This window comes from Petaurus breviceps, unplaced genomic scaffold, assembly GCF_028583685.1.
Source record: "Petaurus breviceps papuanus isolate PSGF00001 unplaced genomic scaffold, PetGlider_PUasm1.0 99, whole genome shotgun sequence".
NCBI classification, from domain to species: domain Eukaryota; kingdom Metazoa; phylum Chordata; class Mammalia; order Diprotodontia; family Petauridae; genus Petaurus; species Petaurus breviceps.
Genome location: NW_027187465.1, coordinates 6,713,072 through 6,732,290, shown reverse-complemented (window position 1 = coordinate 6,732,290; position 19,219 = coordinate 6,713,072). Strand labels below are relative to the sequence as shown.

The 19,219-nt window shown below is 44.5% G+C and overlaps 2 protein-coding genes across 3 annotated transcripts in view; both read right to left on the bottom strand.

Moving 5' to 3' along the window:
• The window catches only part of TPST2 (tyrosylprotein sulfotransferase 2), a 58,881-nt gene extending 44,239 nt beyond the window's left edge, over window positions 1-14,642 (bottom strand). The window contains exons 1-2 of one of the 2 annotated variants that reach the window (XM_069081836.1): window positions 14,460-14,642; window positions 12,046-12,168 (exon numbers count right to left, since the gene is read on the bottom strand). The gene's annotated coding sequence lies outside the window, so the exon portion shown is untranslated. The remainder of the gene's footprint in view (window positions 1-12,045; window positions 12,169-14,459) is intronic. The other variant, XM_069081837.1, reaches the window with a different exon arrangement.
• A 3,543-nt stretch (window positions 14,643-18,185) lies between these two features.
• The window catches only part of CRYBB1 (crystallin beta B1), an 8,624-nt gene continuing 7,590 nt past the window's right edge, over window positions 18,186-19,219 (bottom strand). The window contains exon 5 of the mRNA XM_069081838.1: window positions 18,186-18,543. Coding sequence (XP_068937939.1) covers window positions 18,363-18,543 — 181 coding nt within the window. The 3' untranslated portion in view covers window positions 18,186-18,362. The remainder of the gene's footprint in view (window positions 18,544-19,219) is intronic.

The window sequence follows — 19,219 nt, the reverse complement described above, 5'->3', positions numbered from 1 at the left end:
CAGGGGATATAAAAATAAAAGACATCCATAATAATTTATTTAAAAAACCCAGGCTGGTGATATTGTCCCATCTGGTCCTCACAACAGCGTCTGAGGTAGGCGCTTACCGGATTCATCTGGCCATATTTGCAGATGTGGGAGAAGTCAGTCCAACGCTTTGCCTAAAGTCACCTCTCTAGGTGGTTCACTGAGCTCCTCTACTTCTTGGTCCCCAGCGTTTCCATGTCTTACAGACTCCCTGGGAAGGCTGCTTGGGTAGATAAGCCTCCATGCCCAGTACAGGCTGGCTCAGGGTTAGAAAGCACCCATTCTCTCTGCTGGAGGCTTGGCTCCTGGGACATCAACTGGCTTCTCAGCTGGGGAATCCAGGGAATCAGTGCCTCTGGGACACATGGTCTTGGGCCTTCCTGAACAACTAGCAGCTTCTCAAGAAAGGTCTAACCCATGAGTGGAAACTGGGAGAGGCCTCATTTAGCTGGCACTGGGGAAACGGGCATAAAAAATCCAGGACTTGTTTTCCAAAAAGCCTCCTTACTATGTTTCCTTCTGCAAGCCCAGGATCAGGCAGGAAGGAAACCAGTGGCCTCTGGCTTTATCAACTGCTGTCTCTCCAGTGCCTGACAAAGGGACTTGTATATAGTAGGTGCCCAAGAAATACTTAATTGAACTCCAAGGATATGTAAACCAATGAGAAAAACTTTGAAATCACAGAATATGAGAACAGGGGGGAAGGGAGAACAGGGCTTAGAAGATATATCCTTGAATGTTAGAGTTCCCAGAAAACACTGGGAGGTAGGTACCTTAGAAAAGGGGATGTCAGAGCTGGGGGGTGAGGGGATGTCAGCTATGGAAGGGGCCTGAGAACAGAGAATGTCAGGGTTGGAAGGACTATATAGATCATCTAATAACCAATTCCATAACCAAGACCAAGCATACCGCTGAAGCCCATAAAAAGAAGGGGGTGGTTCTAGATAGGACCATGAGTTAAAAGAACTCCAATTTCCTGACTCCTAAGGTTCTCTGAATGTACATACTATATTTGGTGGTGAGTGAGGAAATCATCCAAGAGGCTGCCAGTCCTTGGAGTCACTGTGTTCCACAGCGAGTAGAGGCAGGAGGTCACTACCAGTAACAACTAATTGAAGAAGCTTGCTGCAAGAGGCCCCTCCAATCCCTCTCTCTGGCCGCCTGCTGCCTGAGCTTATGGTCTGGCTTATGATCAAACATATCTGGCAGCAGCAGCAGAGAGGGCTGGCTGGCTCACGGCCTGCCTTCTCTAGCCATCCCCCCCAACAATGGTCACATAAGATGCCAGCCTCTTAGTGTGCCTCAGTTTAGCCAGAGTCTCCCCAGAGCTCTGAGAACAGCCCAAGAAGAAACCACGTGAACTTACCAAAAGGGCTCCAGGCCTGGGAACGGGCAGGCCCCAAGGGAGAACCTCTATCAGCACAAATTTCTGGGTGAACCACTCCCTCACCACATGAGGGGCCCAGAGTCAGGCAGGAAACCCGTGGCCTCTGCCTTTATCAAAGGCCCTGAGAGCAGTCAAGGGTCTCTAGAAAGCAGCCTCAGCATGGAGGGAGACTTCTCCAACCATGACAGCAGGAAAGGGGCTTGGGGGGAAGAGGGGAGGATGAGGAAACTAACAGTTCCAAACAATTGCACACAGTGCCTGGGCCCTCCCTCCCCTGGACTCCAGTGAACACTCTATTAGCTCAGATCCCAAACGATGCAACTCACTCCAGCTATGGCTAACATCTAACCAACACCTGGTTGGTTGCTGTCCTTCCTTCTCAAAGACGATCAACATGGCATCACTATGCTAGAATACAGTTTGGGTGTGTCCAGCACTAGCTCAGAACGCTCTAGCACAGGTCAGGCACAAAGAGTTTGTGTGCACATTTGGGGTGGGTTCTCTAAATTGGCCCATCCTGCGTTTCCTCTGAGAAGCTTCAGCTCTGCTTTGCCCATAGAACACAGCCCCTTCTCCGATGGGGGCATGCCATGCTGGGTGGTCTTGTGCCAGTGTCTCCCATGTCTCACAGTCAATTCTGAAGTTCTTAAGAGGGACCTTGAAAGCGTCCTCATATTGCTTCTTCTAATACCCATGTGAATGTTTGCCCTGTGTGAGTTCTCCATAAAACAGTCTTGTTGGCAAGCGTACCTATGGTATGCTGAGCCCTGGACCAGATGCAGCCGATGAGGTGGGATACTCTAATGCAGACCACAAATCCCCAAACTGTAGCAAATAGCATGGAGAACTCAAAGGGATCCTGGAGCAACCTAATCCAAGTCCTTCATTTTACAAAGGGAGAAACTGAAGTTTCCTTGAAGACATAAATAACTTGCCCACACTCACACAGGTTAAATGACAGGATCAGAAATCAGAAGTGGAAAGGACTCCCAGGAGCCATCTGGGCCAACACGCCATTTTCCAAGTCATCTTATCTGTTTATTCATTCACACATACAAGATTCAATCTCCCACCTCCATACCTTTGCACAGAGTTCCCATGCCTGGCATGCATGTTTTCCCTCCTCACCTCTGCATCTCAGAATCCTTAGCTCTCTTCAAGGCTTAGCCCACATGCCACCTACTCTATAAGGTCTTTCCTGGTCCCCTTATATCCCCAGCCCCCAAATGATCAAGAACACACTTCTCTGTTCACATATCCTCTCTACTACATCAATCCCATCAGGAGAAAGTAAGTTCTTTGAGGTCAGGGTCTTTTTTTTTTTTCCTGTTGCTATATCTCCAGAGCCTGAAACAGTGCTGGACATTTGAGGGGCAACTTGATGTAAGGAATAAAATGCTGCGGGGCAGCTAGGTGGCGCAGTGAATAGAGCACCAACCCTGGAGTCAGGAAGACCTGAGTTCAAATCCGACCTCAGACACTTAACACTTACTAGCTGTGTGACCTTGGGCAAGTTACCTAACCCCAATTGCCCTACCCTCCCCGCTCCCAAAAAAAAAAAAGAAGAAAGGCAAAGGATAAGAAGGAACTTTTGCTTGGAAAAAAAAATATAAAACTGTAGCTGTCCAGGGTAACCTTGGGCAAGTCACTTAACCCCAATTGCCCTACCCTCCCCCTTCCAAAAAAAAGCACAAAAAACAGAAGAAAAAGAAGAAGAAAGGCAAAGGATAAGAAGGGACTTTTGCTTGAAAAAAAACAAACTATAAAACTGTAGCTGTCCAGGGTAATGAGAGCACAGGATAGGATTGGAATTCATTGGTTAGGGAATTTCCCAAGAAGAAAGAAGAAAGTCTTCTCCACAATTTTGTCTTAAAGCTGCCTAGAGCACTAAAAAAAATTAAATGACAACCCCAGGGTCACATAGGTATTAGAATAAAAGCTCCCTGAGGGCAGGGGCTGGTTTCCCTTTTTTCTTTTCATCCCCAAGCTAGATCTTATGCCAGGGACAGAAGAAGTACTTAATAAGAGCCAGCCCTCTATCCACTGGTAAGGAGGAGCACAGGCAGCCCCCAAGGTTGGACAGAGCTGGAAGGGGCCTTGGTATTCATCATGTCTACTGTGCCCAGTGCTACCCACCTCATTTTAAAGAAAAGGAAACTGAGGGCCTAGAAAGAGGAAGTGGCTTGCCCAAGAGTTATCATACAGCTGGTGGAAAGGAAAGAAGAAAGCCAGGACACCTGGTCTCCCTTTCTTTCTAGTGTACCGGATGGTCTCCAGGGCTTAGAGGACCAGCTTAAGGCTCACATGGAAGGGTTAGGATCTTGAACTGGCTCCCTGATGCCCACTGAATCCATTACACAGAAAAACACAGAGAGCTGATGGTACTATGGATCCTCACTTTTTGTTGCTATTCAGTCATTTCTGTTGTGCCCAACTCTTCGTGACCCCAGTTTGGGGTTTTCTTAGCAAAGGCACTATGGTGACTTGCCACTTCCTTCTCCAGCATTTTTACAGTTAAGTAAACTGAGGCAAACAGGGTGAAGTGACTTGTCCTGGGTCACATAGCTATAGCTAGAAAGTGTCTGAGGCCATATTTGAACTCAGGTCTTCCTGATTTCAGGCCTGATGCTCTATCCACTGTGCCACCTGACTGCCCTATGGATCCTTGAATGGAAAAATCCAGTGTCCCTCTGGGACTGCAGGGATATTGAAGCAGAAAGAGGTCCTCCCTGGAACCTGAGAGACTTGGGTTCTAGTCTTTGTTCTTCCTTCTACTAGCATGCTGTGACCTTGGGCATAATCAACTGAGCCCTATGGGCCTCTGTGTCCTCAATCCAGAAAATGAGAGGAGGTGGGCTAGATCTAAAGCATAAAGCCTAGGGCCCAGGAACTTGTTTTGTTAAACTTCTGATAACTGTCATTGAAAATAATTGGTTTCCTTTGTAACCCTACATATTTTACTTTATACATTTAAAAATCAGACTGCCAGAAGATGATGGAGTTAGTAGCTAATCACCATAACTCTCCTGTATTCATCTCCAAACAACCATAAAACAGCATCCCAAGACAAATCCTGGAACAACAGAACCAGCAAAGAGACAGGGTGATACAATCTTTGAGCCCAAGAAACTTGAGAGATTAGCAGGAAAGGTCAGTCTCACTCAGGTAACAGGGCAGTACAGTCCAGGGCAGGACTGTAAGCAGGACCTGTAAGCCAGCACCAAACACCACCTATGAAAACCAGCAGGAGATCCCAACCCCAGTGTGGGGGAGCAAGAAAATATCAACACCAGGACCCCCCACAGGCCTCAGCATAGCCAGGGGAATGGAAGACTCCAGCTCAGAAAACTACCACCTGCTACACCATAGCCCCAGGCAAACAAGCAACGTTCAGTGGCCAGACCACCACAGGCTGCAGTGTAGCCCCAGGGAAATGCAGAAACATCCTACTGGCCTCAGCACATGACAGACACTACCACCAGTACTCAGGCTCAGCAGCTAGTAAGCTGCCAGACCTCTACAGCCTCCAGCAGCTCCGCACACTACACTCCCCCTGCTCCCCCCCCCTCCCAGAGCAGCACCAGACTTGAAGGTCCCCTCTGGGCCCCAGGGCAACATCAATGAAGTACCAGACCTACAGCTCCTGGCACAAGAAGCCTAAGACAGTGCCCCTTCCACCCCCGGTTCAGAGCTCAAATTAAAAGGAAAAGAAAATGCCAGAAAAGATGAGCAAAAAAACAAAAATAATAATCTGACCATAGAAAATTATGGTGACGGGTCAGATGAAGACACAAACTCAGAAGGACAAAACACCTATAAGCAAAATCCCAAAGAAAAAGCCCACAAAGAACTCATAGAAGATCTCAAAAAGGAATTTAAAAATCATATAAGAGGTAGAAGCAAAATTGGGAAAAGAAATGAGAGTGATACAAGAGAATTATGAAAAAAGAGTCAAGAGCTTGGAAAAAGAAAACAATTGCTTAAAAAGTAGAATTGCCCAAACAGAAAATGAGATACAAAAATCCACTGAAGAAAACAATTTTTTGAAAAAGTACAACTGGCCAAATAGAAAAGAAAGTACAAAAGCTAACTGAGGAAAACAACTCCTTGAAAGTTAGAATTGGGCAAATGGAAGCTAATGATTCTATGAGACATCAAGAATCAAATAAACATATTCAAAAGAAAAAATAGAAGAAAATGTAAAATAGTTCATGGGAAAAACAACTGACCTGGAAAAGAGATCCAAAAGAATCAATGTCAGAATTATTGGACTACCTGAAAATCATAATCAAAAGGAGGATCTGGATAGCATCTTTCAAGAAATTATCAAGGAAAACTGCTCAGATATCCTGGAACCAGCAGTCAAAATAGGTATTGAAAGAATCCACTCATCACCTCAGGAAAGAGATCCCAAAAGAAAAACTCCAAGAAACATTATAGCCAAATTTCAGAACTATCAAGTCAAGGAAAAAAAATATTACAAATGGCCAGAAAGAAAACAATCCAAATATTGGGGAGCCACAAACAGAATTACACAGGACTTAGCATCTGCAACATTCAAAGATCAGCAGTCATGGAACATGATGTTCTGGGAGGAAAAGGAGCTAAGACTATAACCAACAATTACTTACCCAGCAAAATTAACCATGATACATCAAGCCAAAAAAAAAAGCGGAGGGGCGGGGGGGCGGAGGGAGAAGGCATTCAATGAAACAGAAAGATCTCAAGCTTTCATAAGGAGAACAGAATTAAACAAAAAATTTGATTTCCAAAATCAAGACCCAATAAACAGGTAAAAATGGGAAAGAAAATGTAAAGGATTCAATGGAGCTAAACTGTTTACATCCCTACAAGGGAAGACGACACTTGTAATTCTTAAAAACTGTACCACTAATAGTAGAGCTGAAAGGAACATCCATGGCCAGAGGGTAAAGGCATAAGGTGAATTTGAAAGAATGGCATAAAAATAATTAAGAGATGAGAAAGAGGAGGAGCACACTGGGTACCGAAGGAAGGGAGAGGAAGAATAAGGTAAGTTATTTCACATGGAAAGGCATGAAGGACATATTACAGTGGAGCGGAAGATGGGAGGGTAGACAATGAACACCACTTGAACGTTACTCTCATCGGTACTGGCTCAAAGGAATAACATACACAATCAAGTGAAGATAAAAATCCATCTTGGCCAACATGGAAGTAAGAGGGGAGAAGATTAAGTAAAGTGGGAAAGGGGGTCAGGGAAGGAAGGACTGACAGAAGGGAGGGCAGATGGGAGAGGTGGTAGACAGAAGCAAAACACTGTCAGAGTGCTCTGAAAGTAATCGGTCAAAGAGAGAAAGGAGAGGGCAGACAAACAGGAAGAAAAACAGGATAGAGGAAAATACACAGTAATCATAATTGGGAATGTGAATGTGAATGTGATGAACTTTCCCATAAAACAGAAGCAGATAGCAGACAGGATCAAAATACTACAATATGTTGTTTACAAGAAGCACACTTGAAGCAGAGAGACACACAGAGTAAAGGAAGGTAAGGGGCTAGAATAGAATCTATTATTCTTCAGCTGAAGTAAAAAAAGCAGGGGAAGTGATATTGATTTCAAACAAAGCAAAAGCAAAAACAGACCTAATTAAAAGAGATAAGGAAGGAAAGTATATCTCGATAAGAAGGTGTCATAGACAATGAAGCAATATCAATACTAAACATATGCACCAAGCGGTACATACAGCATCCAAATTCTGAAAGGACAAGTTAAGTGAGTTACAGGAAGAAAAAGACAGCAGCACTATACTAGTGGGGGACCATAACTGTCCCCTCTCAGAATGGGATAAACACAACTAAAAAATAAACAAGAAAGAAATGGATTATATAAGTTAGGCATGTCAAACCTTTGGAGAAAAATTGATGGGAATAGGAAAGGAATATACCTTTTTTACAGCAGTACATGGCACCTACACAAAAATTGACCATGGATTAGGACATAAAAACCTCGAAATCAAATGTAGAAAAGTAGAAATAGTAAATGGATTCTTTTCAGATCATAATGCAATAAAAATTACATTGAACAAAAGGCAGTGTAAAGATAGATTAAAAATTAATTGGAAACTAATTAATCTAATCCTAAAGAATAAATGGATCAAAGAGCAAATCATAGAAACAATAATTTCATTAAAGAGAATGACAACAATAAGACAACATACCAAAATTTATGGAATGTAGTCAAAGCAGTACTTAGGGGAAAATTTATTTCTCTCAATTCTTATATCAACAACAAAAAAAAATTAATGAAATGGGCATGCAACTAAAAAAACTAGGAAAAAAAGCAAATTTAAAATCCCCAATTGAATACCAAACTGGAAATCCTGAAAATCAAAGGAGAGATTAACAAAATTGAAAGCAAAAAAAGTATTGAGCTAATAAATAAATATAGGGGCTGGTTTTATTAAAAAAAAAATAATAAGCCAATAAGACACATAAATCATTGGTTAATTTGATTTAAAAGAAGAAAACCAAATATCCACTATCAAAAATGAAAAGGGTGAAATCACCATCAATAAAGAAGAAACTAAAGCAATCATTAGGAAATATTTTGCCCAGTTATGTCAATAAATCCAACAATCTTAGTGAAATCTAGGAATATTTAGGAAAATACAAATTACCCAGATTAACAGATCAGGAAATAGAATGCCTAAATAACCCTATCTTAGAAAAAGAAATTGAACAAGACATTAATGGGCTCACTAAGAAAGAATCCCCAAGGGCCAGACAGGTTCACAAGCAAATTCTACCAAAACAGTGAAAGAACAATTAATTCTAATACCCTATAAATTATTTGGAAAAATAGATGGAGTACTACCAAACTCCTTTTATGACACAAATACCTAAACCAAGAAAAGCTAAAACTGAGAAAGAAAATTATAGACCAATTTCCCTAATGAATATCAAAGCAAAAATTTTGAACAAAATACCACCAAGGCAATTACAGCACTATATCACAAGTATTACACACTATGACCAAGTTGGGATTTGTATCAGGAATGCAGAGTTGGTTCAATATTAGGAAAACTATCAACATAATTGACCATATCAATAACAAAACCAACAGAAATCATATGGTTTTCTTAATAGATGCTGAAAAAAACTTTTGACAAAATACAGCACTCATTCCTGTTAAAAACAACAGAGAACACAGGAATAAAGGGAGCACTCCTTAAAATAATAAGCAGTATCTATCTAAAACCATCAGCAAGAATTATCTGTAGTGACAATAAGTTAGAAGGCTTTCCAATAAGATCAGTGGTAAAGCAAGGATGACCATCATCACTAATATTATTCAATATAGTACTAGAAATGCTATAGCAATGAGAGAAGAAAAAGAAATAAAAAGGATTAGAATAGGCAATGAGGAAACAAAACTATCACTCTTTGCAGATGGTATCATGGTATACTTAGAGAATCCTAGAGAATGAACTAAAAAGCTACTTGAAATAATTATCAACTTTAGCAAAATTGCAGGATATAAGATAAACACACATAAATCAGCAGCATTTCTTTATATAACTACCAGAGCCCAGCAGCAAGAGATAGAAAGACAATATAATATACTTGGGAGTCTATCTGCCAAGACAAACCCAGGGAACTACATGAACACAATTACAAAACACTTTTCACACAAATAAAGTCAGATCTAAACAACTGGAAAAATATCAATTGCCAATGACAATTCTGCCTAAACTAATTTACTTATTCAATGCCATGCCAATAAAACTACCAAAAAATCATTTTCTAGAACTAGAAAAAAATAACAAAATTCACCTGGAAGAAAAAAAATGTCAAGAATATCAAGGGAATTAATGGAAAAAAAATACAAAGGTGGGGATGGCTATGTGGTGCAGTGATTAGAGCACCAGCCCTTAAGTCAGTGGGACCCGAGTTCAAATCCAGTCTCAGACACATAACACTTACTAGCTGTGTGACTTTCGGCCAGTCACTTAATCCCAATTGCCCTGCCCTGCCCCCTGCAGAAAAAAAAAATAACAAAAAAATACAAAGGTAGGTGGCCCAGAAGTACCACTTCTCAAACTTTATTATAAAGTAATAATTATAAAAACTATCTGGTACTTACTAAGTAATGGAGTGGTGGATCAGTGGAATAGATTAGGTACACAAGACACAGTAGTCGACCATAATAACCTAGCGTTTGATAAACCCAAAGACTTTGGATAAGAACTCACTATTTGCCAAAAACTGCTGGGAAAACTAAAAAACAATGGGATACAAAGTTGGTATAGACTAGTATCTCACACCATATACCAAGTCAAAATGGGTGCACAATTTAAACATAAAAGGTGATAACATAAACGAATTAGAAGAGCAAGGAATAGTCTACCTGCTAGATCCATGGGGAAGGGAAGAATTTATGACCAAAGAAAAGCATTACAAAATGCAAAATAGATAATTTTGATTATATTAAATTAAAAAGCTTTTGTATAAACAAAACCAATGCAACCAAGATTGGAAGGAAAGCAGAAAATTGGGAAGCAATCTTTACAGCAAGTGTCTCTTATAAAGGCCTCATATCACAAATATATAGAGAACTGAATCAAATTTATAAGAATACAAGCCATTCCCCCAATTGATAAATGGTCAAAGTATATGACCAGGCAGTTTTCTGACGAATAAATTAAAGCTATCTATTGTACAATGAAGACGTGCTCTAAATCATTTTTGATTAGACAAATGCAAATTAAAACAAATCTGAGGTACCACTTCACACCTATGGGATTGGCTAACATGACAGAAAATGATAAATGTTGGAGAAGAGGAAGGAAAACTGGGACATTAATGCACAGCTGGTGGAGTTGTGAACAAATCTAACCCTATTAGAGAGCAATTTGAAACTATGCCCAAAGGGCAACCAAATTATGCAGACCCTTTGATTTGGCAGAACCATTACTAGGTCTATAAGAAAGAGATCACAAAAAAGGGAAAAGGACCTATATGTGCAAAAATATTTATAGCAGCATTTTTCATGGTGGCAAAATATTGGAAATTGAGGGGATGTCTATCAATTGGGGAATGGCTAAACCAACTTGAAGTTCTGCTATATAAATGTAATGGAATACTATTGTGCTACCAGAAATGATGAACAGGTAGATTTCAGAAAAAACTTGGAAAGACTTGAAGAAAATGAACACAACCAGGAAAACATTGTATACAGTATTAGCAGCATTGTGTGATGATCAGCTATGAATGACTCAGCTCTTCTAAGCAACACAATGATCCAAGATAAGTACAAAGGACCCATGAAGGAAAATGCTATTCACATACAGATGAGAAACGGGGAGATGGAAGCATATTTCTTTCACTTTATTCCTTTTCGTGTTTTTTTCCCTTTTGATCTGTTTCTTCTTTCACAGCTGTGACTAATACGGAAATATGTTTCACATGACAGCACATGTCTAACCTAGATCAAATTGCCTACCATTTTTGGAAAGGAAGGGAAAGGAGAGAAGGAGAAAAATTTGGAACTTGAAATCTTGTAAAAATGAATGCTAAAAATTGTCTTGACATGTAATTGGGGAAAAATATTCTTTAAAATTAAAAAAAAAATCAGATTACCAAAGGCATCCATGACACAATAATAGCCAAGAACCTTGGAACTAAATTATCTCTAAGACCCCTCCCAGCTCTGACATCTCCTGTTCTAAGGACTCTCCCAGCCCTGACATTCCCTGTTCTAAGACCCCTCCCAGCTCTGACATCTCCTGTTCTAAGGACTCTCCCAGCCCTGACATTCCCTGTTCTAAGACCCCTCCCAGCTCTGACATCTCCTATTCTAAGGGAGCTCCCAGCCCTGACATTCCCTGTTGTATGGGCCCTCCCAGCTCTGACATCCTCTATTCTAAGGGCCCTCCCAGACTCCACCAGTTCCATCCACACATTAAGTGTGACTTGGCTTTGTGCCAAGCATGGAGATAATAAAAACAAAAAGGAGTAGCTCCAGTCTGGCAGAAGCACACATCCTCTAGCACCATAGAGAAAGCCAAGGCTCTACTCCTGGGCTGTTCTAGCTTGGGCAATGGGGGAGGCCTCCTCTCAGGCCTGAAATACCATTATCTCCTTTTTGTGCTTTTTTTCCACCTGCTGACAATCCATCTTTGCCAGCCCCTCTTCTGCAGGACACCTTTTCTGATCCCCCTTAATTCTGGGGCCTTTCTTCTGAGATTCTCTCCAACTGATCCTGTAGAGATCTTATTCACATGTAGTTTTTTGTATGTTGTTTTCCTACTAAACTATGAGATCCTTGAAGACTGGGGCTGTCTTTTGCCTTTCCTTGTAAACTCCAATGCTTAGCACACAGCAGGCATTTAATAAATGCTTAATGACTGGCCTCTTTCTCCCTGCAGGTCCTCCACTAAAAAGGGACACTTCCTCAAATTTTCCCAGGGTACTCTGTGCATGTTTCTTCTTGGAACAACTATCATCTACTTTGTATAGTTCACATGTCTCATCTCCTCCTCTTCCTAAGAGAATGGAAGCTCTGAAGTTCTGCTTTTAGAGGCATGAAGGCCTGAGCTTGAACCCACCCCAGATATGTGCTGTCCATGTGACCCTTCATTGAGCCTCACCTTCCTTTTCCAGTCTGTAAAATGGGGATGATCTCTGCACCAATCCACCAGAGCAGTAGGAACAAAGACTCAGACAATGGCTAGATCAGAGATGGAGGGGACCAGACATCATCTACCTCAACCCTGTCATGGTATAAAGGAAGACAAGAGAGGTTAAATGACTAGCCCACAATTATACAGTTAGAGTGTGGCCTTCTTGATTCCAGAATTAGCACAGTCCACTATATACCAAGTCTCTGCAACAGGATCTGAACTCAGCTCCTCTTAACTAACTACAGAATCCCTGTAGATGCCTCCTTAATATAACATATCTAAGGTGCTTTGTGGGTTGCTGTCATCTTTGTATTCCTAGGGATAAACAAGGGGCCTTTCAAATGGATCAATTTAATCTAATTGGGTATTACAGCTAATGGTAAAATGGATAGAGTCAGGAGAAGCTGATTCAAATCCAACCTGACTTCCTCCAACTTCCTAGCTGTGTGACCCTGGACAAGTCACTTCACCCTGTTTGCCTCAGTTTCCTCATCTGTAAAATGAGCTGGAGAAGGGAATGGCAAACAACTCTAGCACCTTTGCCAAGAAAACCTCAAATGGGGTACTAAAAATCAGATACAATTGAACCTGACCCCTTTCTCCCTTCAGGTCTTCTATTAATCCCCTTATTTTATAGAGGAAGAAACTGAAACTCAGAAAAGGAGAATGACCCAAGGTCACACAGCTCCATTTGTGAAGCAGGAGGCACAAATCACTTCCACCATCAATTCCTCTGCCTGCCCTCCCCCACCACCAACACACACACATACTCACACACACACACATAAGCTTTCATAGGTAAGAGATGTTCTAGTTTCTTATCCCCAGCCCATGTCTGAGTCCTTCTTCCCACAGTAGAGAAGAGGCCTTGACCTTCTTTGCGCTCACCATAATTACTCCAGCATGTCTGACACACCCTGCTGAGAGTGACTGTTAGCATCAGCTGTCACCCTCTCTATGCTGGTCCAGGGTAAGTTTGTCCTCTGCCTTCCTGACTTCCTTCCCCTTCCATATTTCTAGGAAGACCATTCCTGAGTTGTGGTGGGAAAGCCTGAGGAGATATCAGATGAAGAGGGAGAGAGAACCTTCCTCCCCTACCCCCAACCCTCATGAAGTGAGACAGGCCCAGCCTCCACCTCAGGGCTCACAAGGAGCCTGCACCTCACTGATTTCCGGACCGTGTGCTTTCAAAACCTGTTGAGCTAAGCCACAAAGTTGCTCTGAGATACAGACCCCTCAGAATAGCATATGTGTGAGAAAGGCCCTAAAGCGGGTATACAGTGAGGCACAGGCAGAGAGGGGCATAGGATGAGACCAGGGGGAATCAGGGGCAAAGAGAGACCCACAGAGAGACAAGAGAGAATATGGGGAAAAGAGAGAGACCCGCTGGGAGACAAGGGAGAATATGGGGCAAAGAGAGAGACCCACTGGGAGACACGGGAGAATATGGGGCAAAGGGAGAGACCCACTGGGAGACAAGGGAGAATAAGAGGCAAAGGGAGAGACCTTGGGAGACAAGGGAGAATATGGGGCAAAGGGAGAGACCCACGGGGAGACAAGGGGGAGACGAGAGAACCAAGGGAAGAGATGCTCAGAAGAAATTGACGAGCAAGCAGAGACCGGAGTGCCGCAGGCGGAGAGGGAAGCAGAGAAGCACCCACGGAGGCAGTGTAGACAGAGAATCCCGGGGAGGGGGCCGAAGGATGCAGAGGCGGACTTCCGCGCGCACATGCACAAGCACAGGGAACCACAGAGAGATGGCCAGGGAGACACACTCGGGTCGTCCAGCCACGGAAGGGGCTCCCACACACAGACAGAGACGCTCGATCGCTCGATCCCTCTGCACACACGAAGTGAGAGGTCGTGAAAACCCACAGTGAGGGACGCTGGCAGAGACATGTACACACACGGACACATGCTCGCACAGAGACACACACAGAGCCGGCCAAAGAGCGACAACGTCCAGAGGCGCTCCCACTCGGCGCACATACGCGCACATCCATCCACTCTCCCCCTCTCTCTCTCTGTCTCCCTGTGCGTGGAGGAGAGGACCCCCAGAGCGGTAAGCGGGGAACGGGTGGGCGCGCCTCCTGCCCCCTCCTCCCACCCCCGTGGGCACCAGCCAGCCCCGGTGGGCAGGCAGACTGGGATGGCGCCCAGGGCCCGGGGGGAGGGGAGGAGCCTGAGGAGGCCGGCCGCAGGCTCCCTGCAAAGCCCGCGGGGTGCTGGGATCTGGGATCGGGGCACCCGGCGCAAAGGCGGGGATCCGGCGCGGAGATGGAGGCACCCAGTCCCGCCCGGGCCCCAGGGCTACGGCGCCCGCCGGCCTGGCCCCGGCCGGGCTATCCTGCGGGGGGGGGGGGTCCCCGGCACCGGCTTACCCTGCACGGAAGGCTCCGGGGAGGTCCGTGGGCTCCTGCCCGGTCCAGCGCGCTCCGATCCTGCCCCAGTCCCCCGACCCAGCTCCGCCCCCGGGCTCCGGCTCCTCGAGCCGCCCGGGACTGGAAGGGCAGATGAGGAAAGGGGACGGAGGGGAGGAGTCCGCGCGCGGGGCCCTGACGCCACGCTCGGCCAGGGCGGGGCCTGGCCCAGCCCCGCCCCCGAGGCCACCTCCCTCTCCCCCCCGCCCCCCCAAGCTCCGGATGCAGCGGGGGAGCGGCCGACTCGTGGGCTGGCCCGGCGTGCGTGGCGTGGCGCGGCGCGGGAGGGGGAGTCCCTACCAGCGAGCGGAAGCGGGGCACCCCTAGAAGGGGCCGAGGAGTGGTGGGATTGGGGCTTCCTGGCCACTGGCTCTTCCTGGACGCCGACACTAGTGTCAGTGAGGCACTCGTGGCTGGATCCCGTTTGTCTCCACCCCCACGCTATCCAAATTTTGTGTCAGGACCTCGGGAAACCCATAGAGTGTTAGTACAGGAAGCGACATTAGAACATAGAACATTAACTCTGGGAGAGAATGTAGAACAGGACGACAGAGTTGGCAGAGTACTTAGAAATTTTCTGTTTCAGTCATCTCATTTTACACACCAAAGAAAGTGACTTGACCAAGATCACACGAAAAAGTTAGTTGAAAAACAGAGATCATTTCCGTGATTACATGTACATGATCTTTGGACCCCAGCCTGCAAAGGTTATCTGGACCTAAGCCCAAGGTTCTGTCCTAATGCAAAGGACACTGCTTTGGGAGTCAGGAGAGCTGAATAAACAAAGTGTCTGGTAGATACCCTATGCAAACATGCAGGGAACTGTCTGCCCTTAAATCAGCAGGTCAGCATTCCAGCCCAAGGCTCCTCTAGGCAAAGGTCAAATTTGTAAGCAAAACTACGAAGCATTTTGACAAAACACACAACTGAATGTTTTACAAATGTCTCCCCTCCCAAAACAGCAGCCCACTTACTGTCTTCTGTCTTCTACTTTTTCCTTGGAGAAAGAAGAATGTTGTTATAGTGGGGATTTTCATGGTATTCTGTGACCTAAATGAACACATGTAAATGGTTTCATCAAGGGTTTAGAAAATCACATGAGTGTCCATTGTTCCCTTCTTTGGTCATCAGTTTCTTGACTCAAAAAATGGAGCAATTTCACTAGATTTCTAAGGCTTCCTTCACTGATGGTGTTCTGTATTCTGAGGTCTCTCCAAGCTCTGACTTGCTATATTGTAAGGGTTTGTCTAGTTCTGCAATGCAGTATTTTAAGGTCTCTCTTGCTTTTCATAGTCTACATTATCTAACATCTCTCCCATCCTATTTTGAAGAGAGGGGTCTTGAGCATCTTTCCATCTTGGTTGCCCTACCCTGGATGTTCTCCATTTTATCCATATACTTCTCAAACTCAGGTGTCCAAGACCAGATGTGATCTGACAAGGACATATTGCTAAATTCCAGAAAGCTCTGTATGTTAATGCAATTCATGAACTAAAATGCCATCTTTTACAGGAAGCCTTTTCCAACATCTCAATTCTAGTGCCTTCCTTCTGTTCATTGTTTGTCCAGTTTCAAAGACTAGTGATACCATGGGGTGATGATGTCTTAATTGTGAATTGGATTTAAGTGAGGCAGCGTTGCACAAAGTCATCAGCCTCACTGTCTCTTCCAGAGTCATCAAAGTCCAGTGGCAGGACAAAAGTCAGGATGACTGATGGAGCTAGGGTGCCTTGGTGTCTTCCATGTCTGACCAAGCTCTAAGAACCCCGCAGTGCCTGCTTCATGGCTATTGTGATAAATTTTCATCCACCCATTCCACCTGGGGAAGTCTTCACATGCTGAGGGTAGATATTCCCCTAACTCGCCGACAGTTTGAGGTCCATCAGTTACCCTGCTGAGATAGGTTTCCTGGGGTGTGGCCGCTGTGCATGCTACAGTTTCTTGGAGCCAGAGGCCAGAGTTGGGTGGGATGCCCAAAGTGGAAGAACAACCCTGAAAAGGGTTCAGCAGTCCTCATGCCAGAGGGGCTAGTCCTCCCTGAACATCCATATACCCCGTTAATGATATCCTATTTATACTAAATATAGTTTGCTTTGTTGCATGTTTTCTCCCCTGTTAGACTGAAAGCTCTCTGAGGGCAGGGAATATCTTTAGTATTTTTGTATCCCCAGTGCTTAACACAGTGTCTGACATATCACACTTAATAATTCTTATTGATTGATTGGCCTCGAATTTTTGGATGGCACATCATGTGCTGACTTATAGTGAGCTTGTAGTCCACAATGACCCCAGATCTTTTTCCAACCAACTGTTACCTAGCCATGCCTTACCCAGTTTTGGAAATGGATTTTTTGGACTTAAATGTAAAGCTTGATATCTGTCCCCGTTGGAATTCCATATTAATAAATTTAGCCCATGGGTGCATAGAACGGTTAGGTCTCAAAAACTGAAGTAGGAATAATCAGGTTGGCCTGGTGCAATGTCAACTTTGAGGTTTGCGTTCTTAGATGGGATTGGTTGTGGTGGGGGGAAGATAGGGCTCAGCAAACTCACTACATCTTTGCCAGCCCAATGAACTATCCAAAGCAAGGGCAGACAAGCACAACCAAAGCAACCCCCTCCCCCCACTGCCATGCACACACCTTAATTAGTGATTTCCTTAACTAGAGACTTACCACCACTTGTGTAGAATGGAAATCAAAACCCATACAGAGTCACATTCAAGAGCTCCTCCCTGCCCTGACCGATACATACATACGTGTGTATATACATGTATGTATGTATGTATGCATGTATATCCTTTCGTCTATGCCTCCCCCCAACCAGGTCTATGGTGAGATAGCTGCATCCTCCTCCTCCTCCTCATTTTGTGATGTCACCATGATGCCAAAGGAGTATGTAAATTACATGTGTAATTTCCAGGATTTAAGGATCATGGCATTTGAGAATTAGAATTTTTGACTCAGAATCTGGGAATACGAATTTAAGATTCATTTGGTCTTGGAAGCTGACAAAGAATTTCAGAGACATGGAAAGTTGGAATCATGGGGTTTTAGAACAATATACATGAACTCTTGGAATCATAGATTGGATCAAGTTTAAATTCAGAATCTCAGAATATGACATACAAGGATAGTCTAGGGTTATGATAATTCTGGAAACACAGAATCTTTGACTCATCAGTTTTGTAATTCATAAACTCATAGAACTGTAAAATCATGGAATCTGAGAATCTGAAGTGTCCTTAGATGGCATCTCATCTACCTTCCCAGGGTGGAAAGTGGAAGTGTATTGAGGTAAAGAAGACAGCATATGTGTGCAGATGCATATGTGAGTAGGGTGCGGAATCCTGATAAAATGGATTGGCCCCTCACTGACTACAAATGTTTACTGTTATTTCATGGACCCAAGAAGATTAGATAAGAGACTACAAGGGCCTTGAGAACAGGATCTGAGGATCACAGATCTAGAGATGGAAGAGTCCTTCAAGGTCACACCCAACCCAGCCCCCTTGTTTTACAGATGAGGAAATTGAGCCCCAAAGAAATTAAGTGACTTGTCCAAGGTCACATGCTACTAAGAGGCAAACCCAGATCCTTAAACTCCAGTGCTCTTTCTAGTGATGTCCTCATGGCTGATGGAGCAGATCGCTTCCCTGGGACAACAGATTCCACTAGAAGGAGTGGGTTTGGGGTATGGAAAACTTTTATTCAAATTGTCAAGAGTGTGTTTAGGCACAGCGGAGGGGAAGGGATGAGAGAGCTGGGACCTGGGCAGCCCATCGCCCTGAGGCACACAAACAACTCTATACTGGGTAGGAGCCTCTCAGGCTTTGATCAGTGTCCCAATCCTGGAGCCATGTTCTCACTTGGGCAGACTGCTGGGGATGGGGAAGCAGCCCTTCTGGTGCCACTGCATGTCCCTAATTCGACGGACGGACTGGATCTGGGGCTGGTAGGCAGACCACTCATTCCAGTGCTTGAACTCGCCTGGCTCAAACAGATACTGGTAGCCTCGGTAGCCGGGATATTGGTAGCCAACCCATCTTGAAAGAGAAAGGAGAATGGGATAAAAATGGAGGCTCCTTAGGCTGATATTTGAGTCCTTCTTCAGTCTGGTCCCATCAGAGCTCATCAGGCAGCCTTATCATGGGGCAGCCTTATCTCCCATTGCTCCCTCTTTCCAAACCAGTCCAAATGACCTCCTCACTGACCCACAAACAGGCCAAGTTCACAGCCACCTCCTCACCTTTTGCTCATGCCTATTCCCCCTATTTGCAATGATCTCAATGTGCTCTTCTGAATTGCTTGCTTGAAGCTAAACCCAAATTCTACCACCTGGACAATTCTTTGTATACAGATCCTTACAACCCTCCCCCTTCCAGGTCCTCCTCCTCCTCATCTGAATTCCTAGTGCATTATTTCTGTAATTCATTTGTCACTGAACATAATACTTTACAGGCTTGGGATGGTAGAATCTAGACTATCAGAGATCAAGGAGTGGGGATAAGGGTTCTGAGGACAGAGAATATCAGAGCTGGAAGGAACCTTATAACAGGGGATATCAGAACTGGGAGGGGCCTTAGAACAGGGGATGTCAGAGCTGGGAGGGGCCTTAGAATAGGGATGTCAGAACTGGGAGGGGCCTTAGAACAGGGGATGTCAGAGCTGGGAGGGGCCTTAGAACAGGGATGTCAGAACTGGGAGGGGCCTTAGAACAGG